General features: G+C 37.2%; 1 protein-coding gene across 4 annotated transcripts in view; it reads left to right on the top strand.

The window, feature by feature from the left end:
* LOC133525873 (transmembrane protein 151B-like) overlaps positions 1-5,675 on the top strand; it is a 53,365-nt gene extending 47,690 nt beyond the window's left edge. For 2 of the 4 annotated variants that reach the window (XM_061862281.1, XM_061862283.1), the window contains exons 4-8: positions 658-748; positions 3,200-3,365; positions 3,844-3,967; positions 4,075-4,195; positions 4,396-5,675. In XM_061862281.1, the coding sequence (XP_061718265.1) occupies positions 658-748; positions 3,200-3,365; positions 3,844-3,967; positions 4,075-4,195; positions 4,396-5,301 (1,408 nt within the window). In that variant the 3' untranslated portion in view covers positions 5,302-5,675. The remainder of the gene's footprint in view (positions 1-657; positions 749-3,199; positions 3,366-3,843; positions 3,968-4,074; positions 4,196-4,395) is intronic. The other 2 variants (XM_061862284.1, XM_061862282.1) reach the window with 1 other exon arrangement.
* The last annotated feature ends 11,387 nt before the right edge of the window (positions 5,676-17,062 follow it).

Below are 17,062 nucleotides of genomic sequence, written 5' to 3'. Positions count from 1 at the left end.
CCTAAAAAACTGCACCTAAAATAACCCGCCCTGGATCGTACCTGGCTCAAAAGTCCCCATTATTCCCGCTGCGTTTCCCTGCTGAACTGCAATGGAGATCGCTGATGCGACCCAGAGCAAGGATCGTTTCATCATCTTTTAAAATACTTACGTAGAAGTGTCTTCATACGGTTTCTATTGCCTCGAGGAAAATTAACCACAGATTATTAAAGTCTGTTTGGCTTTGATAAACTGAAGAATGAGATTAAAAAACTCTGAGGATGCAATGAAAATCATAACAACGCTATTGAGCCACCGAAGGACCCCCGCCCCGATTAATAATAATAATATATTAATAAAATTCTTTATACCAAGTTTAAAAACTCATACAATACAATTAAATAAAACAATAACATAAAATTAAACATAAATTGAAGCGAATGCTACAGATAGATCCTTTAATGAATCTCCCTGACGTTGACGTAGACCTCTTATATGCGAACGACCGCTTTTCTCGCACCGTATCTCTTACCCGAACGCCATGGAACGCTCGTTCTGTGCGTGTACGCTTGATGCTGACGCCGATCGTAATAGCGTCACCGTCTTGAGTGCACGCTTGGAGCGTATATTTCGTGGCCAATGCGTTTCAGTTGTTAACTTTTGTATCATCTGCGGCAGGTGGAAGGCGATCTGCTATCATTACGTGCGGCGCAAGCGACAGGTGACACGATACCGAAACGGGGACGCGTATACCACCACGCAGGTAGGCGTAAGTGCACTTTTGTGACACATATCTAATCATTTTTTATTTAAGGCTTTGATCAGCTTTATCCACTGCTGCTTGATATGTAACAACGCGTAAAACTTATCGCTTTAACTGACATGCCAGGTTACGGGGTTACTTACTTAGGTATGATTTCAATTATTGAATCGTAGGGCTAAATTCTGCTGCAAAGATGTCTGGCCACTCTCAGAAGTTTATATATGCAGGAGTCAGGCATCTCGAGTATTGTGCGCTCGGTGTGATGAATTCTTTGTAACTGATTTAATTAAGGGTGGTGTTTAGCTGCAATCACTAGTGGATGCTTCTGCTAGATGGCTGGATATCTGTGTTTTTTTTTAACTTTGAAATTGAAAAAAAAAAACAACAGGAATAAATTTAACCGTTTAGTTATCACAAGCAAGACAAATAGCTTCCTTTCATGATGCAATCGTAGTCACGGAAATGTCCCTTTGTTTCTTGCCTTTCTTTGTACTTACTGAATTATTCATTAGTTTAGTGCGTTAGCAGAGGAATTTAATTGAAAATTAAGTGCGTCCAAGGTTTCCAAAATAAATGTGATATGTATACAAACTATTCGTTAAATAGCGAGTAAGTAAGTAGCGAGTTGTATATTTTTTAATCAAAGAACATTGACTTGTGAGTAAAAATAGTAACTTACCTTAACACAGTTTCCTTAAAGTTAGCACGCGACTTGACTTTCATTAATATTCACGTCACGTTATATATTACGTAAAGCACGTGATGTGACTTGCACTAGGTACTACCGGCCCTTCAATACAGGTAAAATTTATGGTGTTAGTTCTGGTCACAGACTACACAGACACATTATGAAACGGTTACTAAGAGCACGAGGTCAAACTTGTAAAATGTTAGAATTTGAGCAGTACTAGGTACCCAGTTGTGTTTTATACTATATCTTTGGTAGCAGCCTAGTTACCTCCAAAAGCTAAATATTTTGCAATTATTTCTTTTTTACACGAGTACTGGGGGCCGATTTTTAAATTTCGAGCGCTCGATTTCGTCAATAAATCTGTGGAAAACGGGGAAGTGCTATTTTTGAAATACGAACGATAGAAATTGGGAATCTAATGGAATAGAGCACTCGTTTTCAATTTTATTAGTAGAATTTAAATGCCTTGTAGTGGAGATAGTATTGAAGTGAGCCAAACGAAATCGAGCGCTCGAACTTAAAAAACCGGTCCCCTGGTCGTAAATGTGGGTGCAACTGAAATAAACGGTCGTACCTAATCCCATACAACATTAGTACGGGAGCGCTTAGGTGTGGTGGCCTCAATTGTCTGTGCTCCGTCGAGTACATAGTTGAGGTGATCTGCGATTCTAGTAAATTGTTCTATAGCTTCGTATACTGACGAGGGATTCTATAGTGTTTTGGGGTAGCATTTCTACTATTTGGTCTGTTCACGTTTACACACACACACGTCACATACACATGCACACGCACACACGCACGCACATTTTTTAAACGCACGTCACACGTTCGCTTCCGACGAGTTCAGTATAATAAATATGGAAGTGAATGCCTGGGAAAGTACCTATACTTTTGGGATTATCTACTTTATCTTGGTCACCGAAGTCAACTTCGTACGGTATGGTCTTGCTTCGTATTGGCTTCTTAGTTTAAGTGTAGCCCTACTCTATATGTAAAAAAAAAAACAATAAAACCTGCTGAGAGTATTTGGCATGGCATTTTTCTGACTGGAGTAGGTACAGTACCATGGGTAAGCACTCCATGAAAGCAATCATAGGGCGAGATATCTCATAATTTTTTATTGGCATTTATTTACCTTATGCACATGCCAAAAATCTTGTGAAATTTCGATCTGTGGTGTAAACATATGTATCGGTAATTTTTAAGGTTCCTTTCATCAAAAGGAAAAAACGGAACCCTTATAGGATCACTTTATTACCCGTCCATCTGTCTGTCGGACCAGACCCTTTATCTCGGGAAATGCATTTAGGTATCGAGTTGAAATTAAAACCATACTCAGGTCGACAGTCTTTTGAGCTGTGGAAAAAAACTTCTAAGTTAAGGTAAGAAAAGATACGGCCGTTTAAGCCGCCAAATAAAAAACGTATATTTCGACACTCTCAAGGGAATCAAAATGTATAGGGTACTTCCCGTTGATCTAGAATTATGATATTTGGCAATTAATATCGTCTTGCACCATAAGTACCTACAGGGAAAATCTAAAACCTATAAAGTAAGACAAAATAAATTATATTTGTACGGAACCCTCGGTGAGCGAGTCCGACTCGCTCTTTTCTGGTTTCTGGTTATTTAGAAAATTGGAACAAGTGCTACCGTAAGGGCGCGGGAATTATGATATGACGACAATCCATACCCATTACACGTTCTTGAGCATTGCGGGCCTTTGTTACTTTCTTATTAGTATTTGACTTCTATTTCAATTATAGGTGTACTACGAACGCGTGAACACGCACAGCGCGAGCACGTCGTTTGCGCATGCGTGCTGCGGGCAACGAGACGCATCGCGCAACCTCGTGCTCGACTCCAATACGCCCATCACTAAAGTGCGCTTCAGCAAAGGCTTCGCCTTTGCCAACATTGAGGCTGCCAGTGGTAACTTTTCTAAATTATATATTTTCCTTTAGACAAAGATGTAAACTATGTAAATTAACAACTATCCACCATTAAAACAGTAGGAACCACAAGAAAAAAAAAATTGTAAAAAAAAACTTTTAAGACAAAAAACGACTGTATGCGACAGACAACTATCAAACATTTTATTACTACTACGCACCTACCTAAAATAGACCTGTTTGGTCTTGAATGGGTTTATCTCAATACATTTCTAAAGGGCATCTGGATACTGTTTTCTTTTGTGTCAGAGCTTAAAATAACTGGACTAGATAAAGATCAAGCAAATTTATTTTAAATTACTCTGCGGTAAAAGCAGACAATTTGAATGAAAAAAGTCTCTTTTGACAAGAAATTTACGACTGAGGACGCGACATCTGCGACTTCGCCTTTGAAGAAACGAGGTTATTTAATTTTCACGGGAATTATTCAGTAGACTATTAAGATTATAATTTTTCAGAGTTCGAAGATCAAAGGTCGAGGTTTTTCGCTGAACACGAGCGATTCGACGACTTCATGGAGATGCGAGAGGGTTTGGATCTGATCGGAGTGAGCTCGTTCAAGGAGTACATGGTTGCCTACCGGTATTTTTTTCAAAGTTCAATATAATCGTAGAAAAAAAGTGCAATAAAACAGCAGTTCCAAATAGCCATCCTGGTTTGAATTCCAATTAATTATCTTTTGTTTACAGGGACGCCGATCGCTGCCCATGGTACTCTTCTCAATGGTTGTTTTGGACACTGTCGTGTTTATTACTTTCCTGGCCTCTTCGGATTCTTATAGAATGTAACACCGCCTACGTACATTATACAGTGAGTACCTTTTTAAGTTTTACCTACTCGAGCAGAAAAACTGCAGTCAGAACATAAAAAAAAAACTATTACGCTTCCTTTCGTTTTAAAGCAGATACCAAGTCACTGAGATAATGTCTTTGTTAACAGTTTTTATTATCTGCAACTTATCTTTGCATTATTATTTTAACTAAGTTATTCAGTGTGCATTTCATTTTCAGATTACCAAGATATTTGGAACAAACTATGAACTGGATCCTAGTAGACAGTTGGATATCGATACCCACATGTCAGATACGCTACCTCCTGTTCCACAGAGGAATTATGCGTGGGCCATAGCCGATGAGCAAAGCGCTTTGCTGTGCTCTGCGCCTCGACCACCCCGGGCTCTTCCTCTCTCTCACGCCTCAACTGTTGACAGCCTCGAGCTGTTTGCAGCCATCCGAGAGAATTGTGCCTTAGTTCCTTCCTATTCAGAAGCCATGCGTATCGACGCAGCACTTAGAGAAGATCCTGCAGAAAATTCTAATAGTAATGGAGTACTAATTAACATGGAAACCGAGCCAAGACCTCATCGGCCCGCTATAAAAGCGGCTTCCTTTGATGAGCCACAACGCAGGCCCAGAACAGCTGTAACTAGCACACATTCTAGTCATAATATATCTGCAATCGCTAGGTCGCATGAAGCGAAGCAGCAAAACCGGCGATCTTGGGCGGGTATGGTGTCTACCAACAGAACGGCAAGGCAAATCCTTGAGGAGATCCGATCTTCTGCCCCAGTGTGCTACCAACCCATGCCAGAGTCCCAGGCTCCTACACGAAGTGGGGATAGTACGCTATACTTTTCAAGGGAACTATCTCCAACCTGTTCTAGGGATCCATTCGGAGGTCGGGCTCAAACGACACCGACTGACGAGCCTCCATCTTATGAAGAAGCGTTGAAGCTTCCAGCCTTGAGGAAACTGACAAGGTCAATCACAGGAACTGATCTTTCCGGTCCTAGAAGGGCGTTCCTCAGGGATGTTTTATCGAACAGAAGGTCTTGCCTTGAAGGGGTGGGGGTGCTGGCGGGCGCGAAGTCGGTGCGGCTCCCCAATAGTGACCCAAGTGACGAAACACCGCTATAGCGCTTTTATACACTCGTGCAATTATTGACTCTTTGGTGCAATCAAATATACTCAACTCGTGGTGCCCGCGGCTTTGCCCGCGCTAAATCTACATTTTTATTCAGCCTGTACTTTATTTAGCGATATTGAGTAATTAGAGGCCAGAACCAAGCTGTAAATATTATAATATAATATTTATCGGAATTTGTTATGCGTAATGGCGAAATACTAAAAGGCCGTCTTAATCAGACTTGCATTGTATTGTAACGTACATTATGAAATAACTTAAGTAAGTGAGATGATATTATACTTTTCTAAGGCAGAACAGATTGACAGCTTTATAGGAAAAAGCGAATCGTTTAGTATTTTGAAAGGAAATAAATAGTTTTAAAGAATGAGCTTGCACAATTTTATTAATATTTAATATATAATAGACGCCATGTAGATAGTAATAAAGTACATTATGTGTCTGCTTGCATATTCTATAGATAAAGTATCTAATGTTATGTTAGATAGGGTATTACATTTATAGGGTCCGAGATCCGCTAAATATTAAATTAATTAAATATTTCATTCCATCAGAAATTCCCACAGTAATATTATAATAATCTTATTACAACCGCCGCTTCCTTCGTTAAATCTCGAGGGAAGCATTTCCAAATAATGTTTTTGATCATAGCCACGCTTGAATTGACAAATGACCCTCATCGCATATTCTATTGCACAAAAGACTCATTTTTTGTTCAATGATGAAAATGTATTTTTTTCCTTTAGAAAATGTAAAGCTCGCTGTTTCATTAGCAGCCAGACCACCGAATTATTGTAAAAGCAGTAAAAGAAAAGAATTAAATACTTTAAGGCGGTTATTTTGGGGTCTGTTTATAAATTGTACTGTACTTAAGTATAAGGCAGTGCCTTATATCGTTGTTTGGCACTGGGCTTCTGACACGTAGCGATATTGCGGCTTGTGAACTGTTGTAGGTATAAATTGGCAAAATCAAACTAGACAACCCTCGGAATCTCCAGAACAGTCCCTAAAATAGATATATATGTTAATAAAAGGTTCTGTTTTCATGTCCAGACCATCTGACATTTAAGGACCTCGAGGAACCACCGCTATCATAGAAAATGTGCTTCATCCTTTATTGATTTGCAAATTCGCCTTTTACTCTGAATCTACGCACTATATGAAAATAAATGTTTTCCGAGACGGTGGCGGTTCCTCGAGGTTCTTAAACCTCAAATAGTCTGGTCATGCAAACATGACGTTTTATTAACATAGGCAAAAACCAAATTTCAGGACTTGTCTAGAGATTACGAGCTTTGTCCTAGTTCGATTGTGCTAAATGTGCTCTCACACTGATATGTGAGACACACATCAGTTATATTATGTCAGGTATTTTAAATATCTAAAAATAGCTGGGGGCCTAGCCAAGATAACAAACTTTGGTAGAAAACGCCAATCGAAACTTATATAATGTATGGAAATAATCACGTGACTTTTCGCAGTATCTGTCATCCCGATTTTTTTAAATCTTCGTTTGGTTTTTGTTGATGATCGATTGTCATCATGGCTAGGCCCCCTGGCAGTGAAACAATCACAAGTATTAGAGGAATTGTAAAATTTCAAAATTTCAAATTAAAACTAGTCATGGGGACTGGTCTGGGCGATTGCCCTTCTTGTTATAAATATTTTAATTTAAAATATCTTATGTGTGGGAGCTTGTGTGCCGGATTTAAAATATCTTGTTTGAACCTCTTAAGTACATCCGTTTACGACTTACGACTATGTATGGGTAAAATTTATTATGGATATCTTGGTAAATTCTCTGTCTTTTTAAATGACGCCTAGTTTTTGATATAATCAGTTGTAATTGTGATGAAGTTTTTTTACCATGAATTGAAATACGACCGTCCAATCAAAAGTGAGCGTATTCTCCATATGCTTAGTTTCTACTTTTCCTCCTTGCCTTTATTTTTAACTTTTTGTATACGAATTAACCAACTAAGCAATATAAATCCGATTTTCATCAAATAATCATAAGAAGCAATGTCTGTACGCAAGGCAAGTGCACTAGTTTAATGATAACTTTAAATATAAAATAAATGTTGTTTAGAAAAACTTTCTCTTTGTAAGGCCCGGCCCGAACTGGACTAACTAGCTAGGAATATACGTGCAGATCTGTTAAGAATGAAAATTAGATACAGTCAGTGACAGCTGAAGTGGCCAAATAAATTTCAACACACTATTATTATACTTGCCGCAAAACTATTAAGTGCTGAGGGAGGTCATATTTAATCTCTTTCACTCTTGGTTGGTCTTAAAATGGGTAAAGGAGATAGCATTATGATCTCAGTCACTAGTTAGTTTTGCGGCAAGTATAGTATGGATATAAGGATGTGTTACCGTATATTTGACCGCTGTCATATTTGACGCTGACTGTATAGGGGGCCCAGCCAAGATCACAATCGGTTGTTTTGTCTCTGTATCACTCTTCCATATTAGTGCGATAGAGAGGCAGATAGCATTTCGTTGTCGTATCACAAACAATTGTCATCTTAGCTAGGCTCTCAGATGTATCTCTTGCAGATTTGTCTGCAGACACTGCAAATATGTTCGTCAGACATATCTGCAACAAAAATCCGAGGGACACATCTGTAGTTATATCTTTAGCTATTAGCAAGCACACTTTAAGATTAATACACGTTTAAGGATGATTCACGTTAGCGTCCTACACTTAATTTTCTATGACGAGTAATCGGTGATCACGTGATGTTTTCTATAGAAAATGAAGTAGCGGTGTAACTTGAGTCATCCTTTATCGCGAGTTCAGAATAAAAAGAAATAAACTAGTTTACTTTATTACTGGTTTACTTTGCTGGTACTTATAGAGGAAATATCAATACCATGAACTATCTTGTAAAAACGATAATACCTAATTATTTAGTTATCTCCCCTTCCTCTAAATCCGTCCTTAATTGTTCAATACAAATATTTGCTATTTTATAATATTTATTTACACTTTCTATTTCTATGTCCTAAAACCATTTATTTTCCTCTTAAACTGCTTCTTAAATGTTTTGCAAAAATATACGTCTTCTGTTGCCAGTTGCGCAAACAACTTATTTTTATGCTTTTTTCCAAAACATGCACATCTTTGCTAACGGGTCTAGTCTTTTGCCAAAAGTGATACTAATGTAATTAATCGGTAAGATAATTTTGGCTAAGTAAGAGTTCGATGTTCAATTAGTACTTATTGTATATGACGAAGAACCAAAATAGATATTTGGTGAGTAAAATAAATGTTAAAATAAATAAAAATCGCTTAATTAACAAAGTTTTCATACTGTATTAGCTACTAAATTATAAATAAACAAACATACGATTATACTGTTGAGTTAATTGTATTTTTACATGTTATTTATGTTGTATATCATTCAGAATTGTATGGGTAAACAATACAGAAGTGGAAATTTGCACAAGTTTGGCACAAATTCTTAATTAAAACATTATTTGAATAGCACACATAATGTTAAGCATTATTAATAACATTTAGTGCCAATGACAGTAAAGTAATTAAAAACTAACAGCACAAAGAATCTCACTAAACTACATTACAGCAAGTGCCGTGTATTTATAGGAATCTTAGACAGTAAGTTGTAATTACGCTTTCAATATTCAAAATAGTTATTGTAATTAAATTATTTATGGGCTTTGATAGTATAGTCGAGGGAAAAAAAATTAAGTATATTAATCAATTTGAGGAGATTAATTAATGTTATTATTGGCCAAGAAATAATTTTTTCACGAATGGTAAGGCGTAAATTACACATAGGCAATCCGTCACAGCGTGACGGCGTGAGGTACGACATTCGTTGCCACATTACTGTCGCGTTAGAACTCAATCACGCACTTTATCAAGGAAAGGGTCTAGCAGGCTAAGGAAGGAGAAGTGGCCCCTGTGACGAATATCGGATATTTATAATGTCATTTGTTGGCTATCTTATAATATAGAAACACCTTAACTTTCAGCCCCCTATCTTGAACCGTCACCGAGATAATCCCAAAAACGTCATTTTATGGACACACTACTTAACTGTCGCCACTCAACTGATTTTACAAACATAATACAATGCGACAATATTAGCTATTCTCCTTGGGACCTTGCCAAAATTGCTGTCCTGTTATCACAAGAAAATTATTTCCCTAATAGGTAAATACCGCCCATAATAAAATTTGCGTTTTATTTATGAAACGTTTGCTTCGACTATGCCATCAAAGGAAATTAATTGTTACCTACGCTAAAAGGTAAATGAATATTTTCGATTGTAAATTATCGGTGAAGAGAAGTTTATTATTTTCAATAAACTATATTACAAAGTATCAAGCTTGTTTCATTGAAGTGTTCTCGCTAGCGGTTTGTGCCTTAATTTCCATGGAGGATTCATGAGAGATTTCATGGAAACCGTGACTTTTCCAATATAATAAGAAAAGAGGACATTGATTAATTACATTTCATTTATTTATTCATAAACAATATCCGTCACATTTAATTTTTTTATAGTTAATGGAATGTTATATGTACCTATCGGTGGCCGATCGGAAAATCCGTCCGATCGTAAAGTTCCTATGAAATGTTTTGACAATATATAGTTGCATGTTGCATTAAACCAATAGATAGGTAAGACAGGTTTGTTAAGTTGCTTCAGATGCCCGAAGGGCAAACTGTCCAGAAATAGGAGCCGCGCTATAGCGGGGCTCCGTCGACTTAGGGAAGTTAGGGAACGAGACAATGACTTTCACGTTGCACGATACGCCTAGAATATTGATCTGGCGGATATTACTATCGGCCGCCGACATATGTATAATAAGCACATATATAGGCGCTTGGATGTGTATGATTGTATTGTGTTTATTTTTTTAGCGCACCCTGCAGCTGAAGTAATAATGATGTTATGACTATTATTCACCGGCTGGAGCACGATCGAACTGTTATCACTTGTCACTATGCCTGTCACTTTCGCACTTCAATGCTTGTTAGAACGTGACAGGCATAGTGACAAGTGCTAAAAATGCGACCGTGCTACAGCCTCCGTTTATTTTTATTTCATTTCTCAAATTTATTTCAAATACTTGGGTCAACTTTTTAATTATATTGGTAGGTGGCAGCGCGTCAAAAATACTGGAAGGTAAGCCGGGGCTAGCGTAATTTTCTAGTTTTGATGAACTCAAGAATAGTCCCCGAAAGTTCTGAAAATTAGGGAAGTCGATGAGAAACGAATTATCTGGATGCCACGCTCAACTAAAAAATCGTAGGAGTATAAAACAAGTATTTGTTTGTGAACTTAAAAAACAAAATACTGCTACATATTTACGAAAACATTAGTAATGTATTTCTTAAAAACGCTGGTTCCATGCCGTTATGACTCATCATAGTCTCCATAAAAGTGTCATAAATACGGGCGTAACGTTGCGACGAAACCACTATTGTGCGACTGAGGATCAACTCGGTTTAGGGCAGATGGGCTATTTAGTAAGGCCGGAATGTATAAAAGAGTGCCGTAATGCAAATTTTTAGGTAGACCACACGATTTAGGAATAAATATTATTTATGTGTTTTGGTACAGATTTTGTATCAAAGTTTCCATTGCTCGTTAAGGATGGGAGACTGCAATTGTATGTACTGGCTAAGGCAGTCTTCACATTGTATGCGGATTCGAGGGATGTGCGAGCAGGACATCACTATACGCGGTCACGCTCATGCACCGGAGCGGATTCGCAATAACTATGCTTAGCACAGAAGTGACGCGGCAGCATCTCGCCTGCGAGATAGACTACCCGTGTTTTTTTCACTGAATTTGAGAGGGACGGTTAGTCTATCTCGCAGGCGACGTACTGTTGCGCCATACCTGTGCTAGGCCTGCAGTGTACATAGTTACAGTTTAGTCGCCCTGTAATGAAGCATATGCCTGGATAATATCAAATTATCAAATTCATAATACGAGTGGTGATCTCTAGTTTCGAGATGCCAATCCTATATTGTCATGTAATGTGTTATTTTTCGCTGACCTAGTTAGCAGTCCATTAGTAGGTAAAAGATTTGGCTCTTGAGTACTTATAACTTGAAATTAGTGCAAAAATGTGGGGAGCCTATCCAAACAATCGCTCACATCTTAGAGAAATGTCCTAAGAGGCGGTTTGCCGGAGGCATGCAAGACCTGATTGCCCTCACAGCAGATGCAAGGGATTGGCTGCTCAATTTAGATTTAAAACTATAATTATATGTATTTTTTTTTTGTTAATCTTCATTCAGGAAAAGCCATACGATATATATAGTGCAAAAATGATAAAGTTTGAAGTAGGTTGAAAAAACTTTCTCGACATAAACAAAGAAGAGGTCCCTGAACTCAACCTAATAAAACCTCTTTTTAATTGCCACTGTTTCCATAAAAGTAAATTAGGTACCCCAACGTAAAGATAAGCGAAAACGAAATTTATGCCACAAACCGTATAAATTTGATCATATCTCAGTACCCAAACATATGTATGCAAAATGTAAGTAGACACGTTTATATAGTTCGTGTCATCCACGATGACGCGCAGATTTGTCAAATTTAACCTTTAATAACATGACAATACGGGTCAAGGCAGACGTCGTCGTGAATGACACGATCTACATTGCACATACGAAATAACAGTTAGTGCAGCATATAGACACTAACTGCGACACTTAAATGATGATTGACAGACCTTATCTCGTTGCAATAAGGTCGACTATAAGTATCATACTTTCGATGGAACCTGAAACAATATAATAAAGACTGCTAATGCCTTCACAAAACTATGTTTTTCATAATTATTGCATAGCTTGGTATGGCAAATCTTTTAAAGACTTCCTTAAAATACATACAGCATGTAACAAAAATAGTGGGGATCCCCACTATTTTTGTTACATCCTCTATAAGTGGATGTTAAAACGCGATACATAAACGCTATTGACAAACTCTTACGGAGAAGCGCCACTTTGAATGAAAAAAAATCTTTTTTTTACGATTTTAGGCTAAAATTGACACAATAAAAACAAATAACAACACGTAGTAAATAAGAACACCGTTTTTGACTGTCGACAATAACAACAAATGTTCTCATAGTAACTCATTGTTTTGGCCGCGACATCACACAAACTACACGACAGAACAAGCGTGGCTATGTGAAGCGCTGGCCTCATACAATATTCAGTGCTTTATCCCGCGCTTGCATTATTGTTGCATAAACATCTCGACGGATAGGTACTTTTCATAACACCTAGGTATTCGGAAAAAAGCTTTCCGAAGCTTTCTTGTCCAAAATAAATGCTTTTTATTTATTTTTCTTCAGAACTATAGGAGGGATTAAAGTGGCACTTTTCTTCTCAGCTAAGAGGGATCAAATTGGCACTTTTCTGTTCCAGGGCATTTTATTGCCAGTAGGTATAAAATAATCACACAATGAAATATGAAAATAGTACCTATGCACATAATCTATAATAATTTATTTATAATCGGTTACTTGCATATCTACTATTTTGAAGCTTAAATAATATTTTGAAACAATAATTTCCTCATACGTGCGTTAATACTTGAATCCTTCACTACGCTCAGGATGTACGCCCTCACCGTAAATATGTCATTTGGCTCCCTTGTGACACAATCTACTATTTTAAACGACTGACGAAAATTTGGTAATATTTTTTTATTTCGGTTGGAAACTGGGTTAGTGTGACAGCCTGACAGGAACACAATTTAACCAAATAACATTATTATATTTATTGCCTACTAGGCGAATTCGAGTTTTAGTTATTCGATCCGTTTCCGATATGATAGTGATCTGTCAATGTCAGAAGTAACGTTTTTGGTTGAAGAAATGTCACTTTTGACACTAAAAAATCGAATAACATTTATATTTCGTCACTTCATTTTTTCAGATATAATTTTATATTAACCATGTAGTTTCCCTATTGTATAGATAACATCGCACACATTTAAGAGTAACTATTTTACTTTCAATCTGCTCTTCTGTGATGTCTTTATAATGCAAGCGTGCAGAATATGTATTTATGTATAGGTATGTTGTGCCCTGATAATGCCTATAATAATTACATGGTATAAACATAATGTGTTAAATAGGGGTGGCACGTGACGTCAGGCAGTGTATAATTAGGCTGTATGAATAGATTTATTTGTGTTACGTACCGTACGTGTCTAACGGGTAGTACCTAAATGAAGCCCGTTGCCCGTGAATTTTAATTGGATCCATGTGGAAACGTGATACAGACCCAAGGAATTTATACGGGTAAAATATAGTATGCATGTAACTTCGGTACATTATTACCAAGATTGGTAATAAATCAGAGTGCCAATCGTTACAAACAAAACGAAAACTAAATTATAACTTCACACTGTTAAATAGTTCGTATAATAAAAATTGCGTTAGTTAAACAACATTCCCTAACTGCCTGAATGGACGACCAACCAATTACTTATTATTAAATTTCCCGCAAACGCGAGATTTTTAATCTAGTTCTGCAAACCGAAAAAATATCGGCTTATCCCCTTTAAGGCACTTTGTTTTACTCGGATCGCGATCTGCGAATGGCAATTTAAAGTTGTAAAAGCCTGCGGGGCTAGAGAGTCGTTCAATTGTGAAAACAAACAGAAACCGAAAATCAACAAATCTGAGACTTTATCCCTAAGGCATAAAGGCCAATTTCATTAGTTCCACCATATTTATCAAAGGACATTCTGAGCAGTCCGTAATGCCAAAAAATTATGCCATTTATGGAATTAATTGTGTAATCTCGAATTAAAAAAGATTAGGTGCCGTGGTGGTCCTCAACGGGAAGGTAATTTAATGAGAGCACATAAATCGGGGAATGAAAACCGTATTTGTATTTTCTCGGTTTAGTGCTGTATGTCTAATTCGTTTAAATTACTACAGTCAAAAGATTTAATTTGTGACCCATTTCGTACCTTGTTACAATAACAAACAACATGAAAGTCGCTAGAGACCCCATACTATTATCATTGTGACAAGGTATGAAATGGATCACAAATTAATTGTTCTGACTGTGTACATGGAAATCATGGAAAAATGGGACCTTCAAACCTCCCTCTCACCCCCGGCTCAAGGGCTACGGTCGGGGACTTTTGATATGTTCATCTCCTAACTAGTGCAAACAAAGTTACAGACGAAGTCAAAAATTGTATTGTCTCTATAACTTTTTTTGAGCATTCGTTGTCTGGCCTACAAATTTCAATAGGTAAAACAAATCTATTAGATACGTTGTTATTCATAGGAAAGAGGGTATTCTTTTATTTTTTTATCTACGTGTTTTGTTTTTGAAGAGCCGTATTCGAACTTTTAAAATTTGTAATTTTATGTTGATTTGATATTAGTTTGATATTAGATTGAGAATTATTCACCTAAAGAAAACGAATCAAATTTAATAAATCGTAATGAATCAAATTTAATGTTCGTAGTGGAAAGCTCTTTTGAAAAACCAAAACACACCACACTGGAAAAAAACGTTTAACTTAAACACGTACATTTTCAAAATTTAAGCATTGGCGACAACAGCAATTACAACAGGTACCTTGTTTTCAGCCGTAAGAACGTCAATGAATCAAAATTCTCGTTTCCCTGTTTCGCTTTGCTAAAATCTTGTTTAAACCATGCACTTGTAAGCTAAGACACAGCATATGAGTTTGATCAGTGACGAAAGTAAACGAGCGAGTTAACTTAAACCAAAACTGGAGTCTATAATATGAAGAGTTTCATACACCTTTCTGAATTTAGTAATTTTAGTAATTAATGACAGAACAACAATATTTAGAAGCGAGGTGGAGATATCTTCATCGTGACTCACGTCCTTGTTGTCAGTTACTTAATTCAGAAAGGCGTATAAGCTCTTTAATTGTATATTTAAGCCTGCTAACATCATGACTTTAATCTACTTGGCACCATTCCGTGAGCAAGAGTTCGGTGTATTGGAGATGGAGTGGGAAGAGGTTACCCAAGCTGCCCAAGACCGGAGTCAGTGGAAGAAAATGGTTCGAGCCCTACACCCCAGGAGGGGGTAATAGGATGAAAAGATGAAGAAGAACATCATCATAAAAACTGTCACAAATTGGAGTAATGAGCTTGGTGCAATTCTTTTTAAATACACAGGTGCCAAAATGCGATTTATCCGTAAGTCATACCCAACTGAGACCTTACGTACAAATTTTAGTACAAATTGCGCAATATATTTTGAACTTTTAATGAATAACTGAGGGTTCCAACTTCAAAAACAAAAGAAGTGCTTCTGGGTCTCAGAGTTTAATATCGATGGCTTTTACAACTAAGTTTTGTTTGAAATATCCAAGATTAATACTGTTTACAATACATATGGTGCTACTTTTCCGCACTAGTGCGAAATTAGCACATTATGTAACTATGTCGAAAATTTAATTTAATTTTTAATATTTGTCATATGTATAGGTACTGTAAAACGTTGTACGATACATATGCGAATAGGTAATTCGCAACTCGTATCGATTTAAAACACTCCCTTCGGTCGTGTTTTAATTTATCGCCACTCGTTACGATTTTCTATTTTTCGCACTTGTATCGTAAATAACTATTACGTAACACAAAGCTGCAAAGTGCACTCGTTATATAAATAAAACTCATTTATACAGTGGGTAGGCACTTTTGCAGCTCACTTGATACTATGAGCCTTCCTCTGGTATTTGCCAAAATAGAAGTTGCGCAATAGAAGTTGCGGTAAATAGCACAAATATATAGCAAAACACTACCTATCTATGGTAAACCTATAGACAGATTGTAGGTGTGTACCTACTGATTGTAGTATGTACTGTGGCTGTAGCCCTACGCAAACGTAGCCATCCCTGGCACTATAATTAATTCCTCGGCTCGTTCAAATTGGATTATCGAGAGACTTCCCAATTTCACCTCTCCAGCAAGAGATCGCTGTCGATGTATAGAGTACCTATAGATCGTGTCATTCACGATGACGCGAGCCTTTACTCGTATTCTTATGTTGTTGAAGGTAAGATTTGACAAATTTGCGCGTCACAGTGGATGACACAAACTATAATTATACTCGTAGACCATTGATGGAAAAAATGAGTGACTGAATATTTTCAACTGCTTGTATAAAGTATTTAATACTTATGTGACGCAATGTAAATTTACCTACTTTAATATACCTACCTTTGTCATTTTCTCTGTCATTCAATATCGCAAGATTGAACCATTCGTATTGAAATGTTTCACTGCAGCGTCATCTGCATTAATAGGCCAGGCAACGAATGCTCACAAAAAGTTATAAAGGGAAATGCTTGGAACACAACTTTGGCTTCGTAACTTTGTTCGGACTACTTAGTTAGAAGGTGAACATATCCAAAGTTCTCCGCCCGTAGCCCTTGAGTCGGGGGGAGAGGGGGTTTTAAGGTCCCATTTTTTAGTTTTTCGATTATATCTCGAAAACTATGCGACGACGTCGAGTCGTGCGTCGTGCGTGCGATGTTTACGTCTTAGCGACATGGCCGTTTATATACAATGAAAGTTGGCTTTTGTTACAAGAATTATTTAGTCAAGTTTTCGATATCTTCGCGCGTTGATTTTGTACCTACAGTCAATGAATTTGACTATATAAGTACCATTTTGTACCTTGTCATAGTGACAATCAATATGGAAGTTACTGTGACAAAGTACAAAAATAGAAATTTCCTTGACAAT

The sequence above is a fragment of the Cydia pomonella genome, chromosome 15, assembly GCF_033807575.1.
Source record: "Cydia pomonella isolate Wapato2018A chromosome 15, ilCydPomo1, whole genome shotgun sequence".
Lineage (NCBI taxonomy): Eukaryota > Metazoa > Arthropoda > Insecta > Lepidoptera > Tortricidae > Cydia > Cydia pomonella.
The sequence above is the reverse complement of the archived record's forward strand: the minus strand, read 5'-3'. Positions and strand labels throughout refer to the sequence as shown.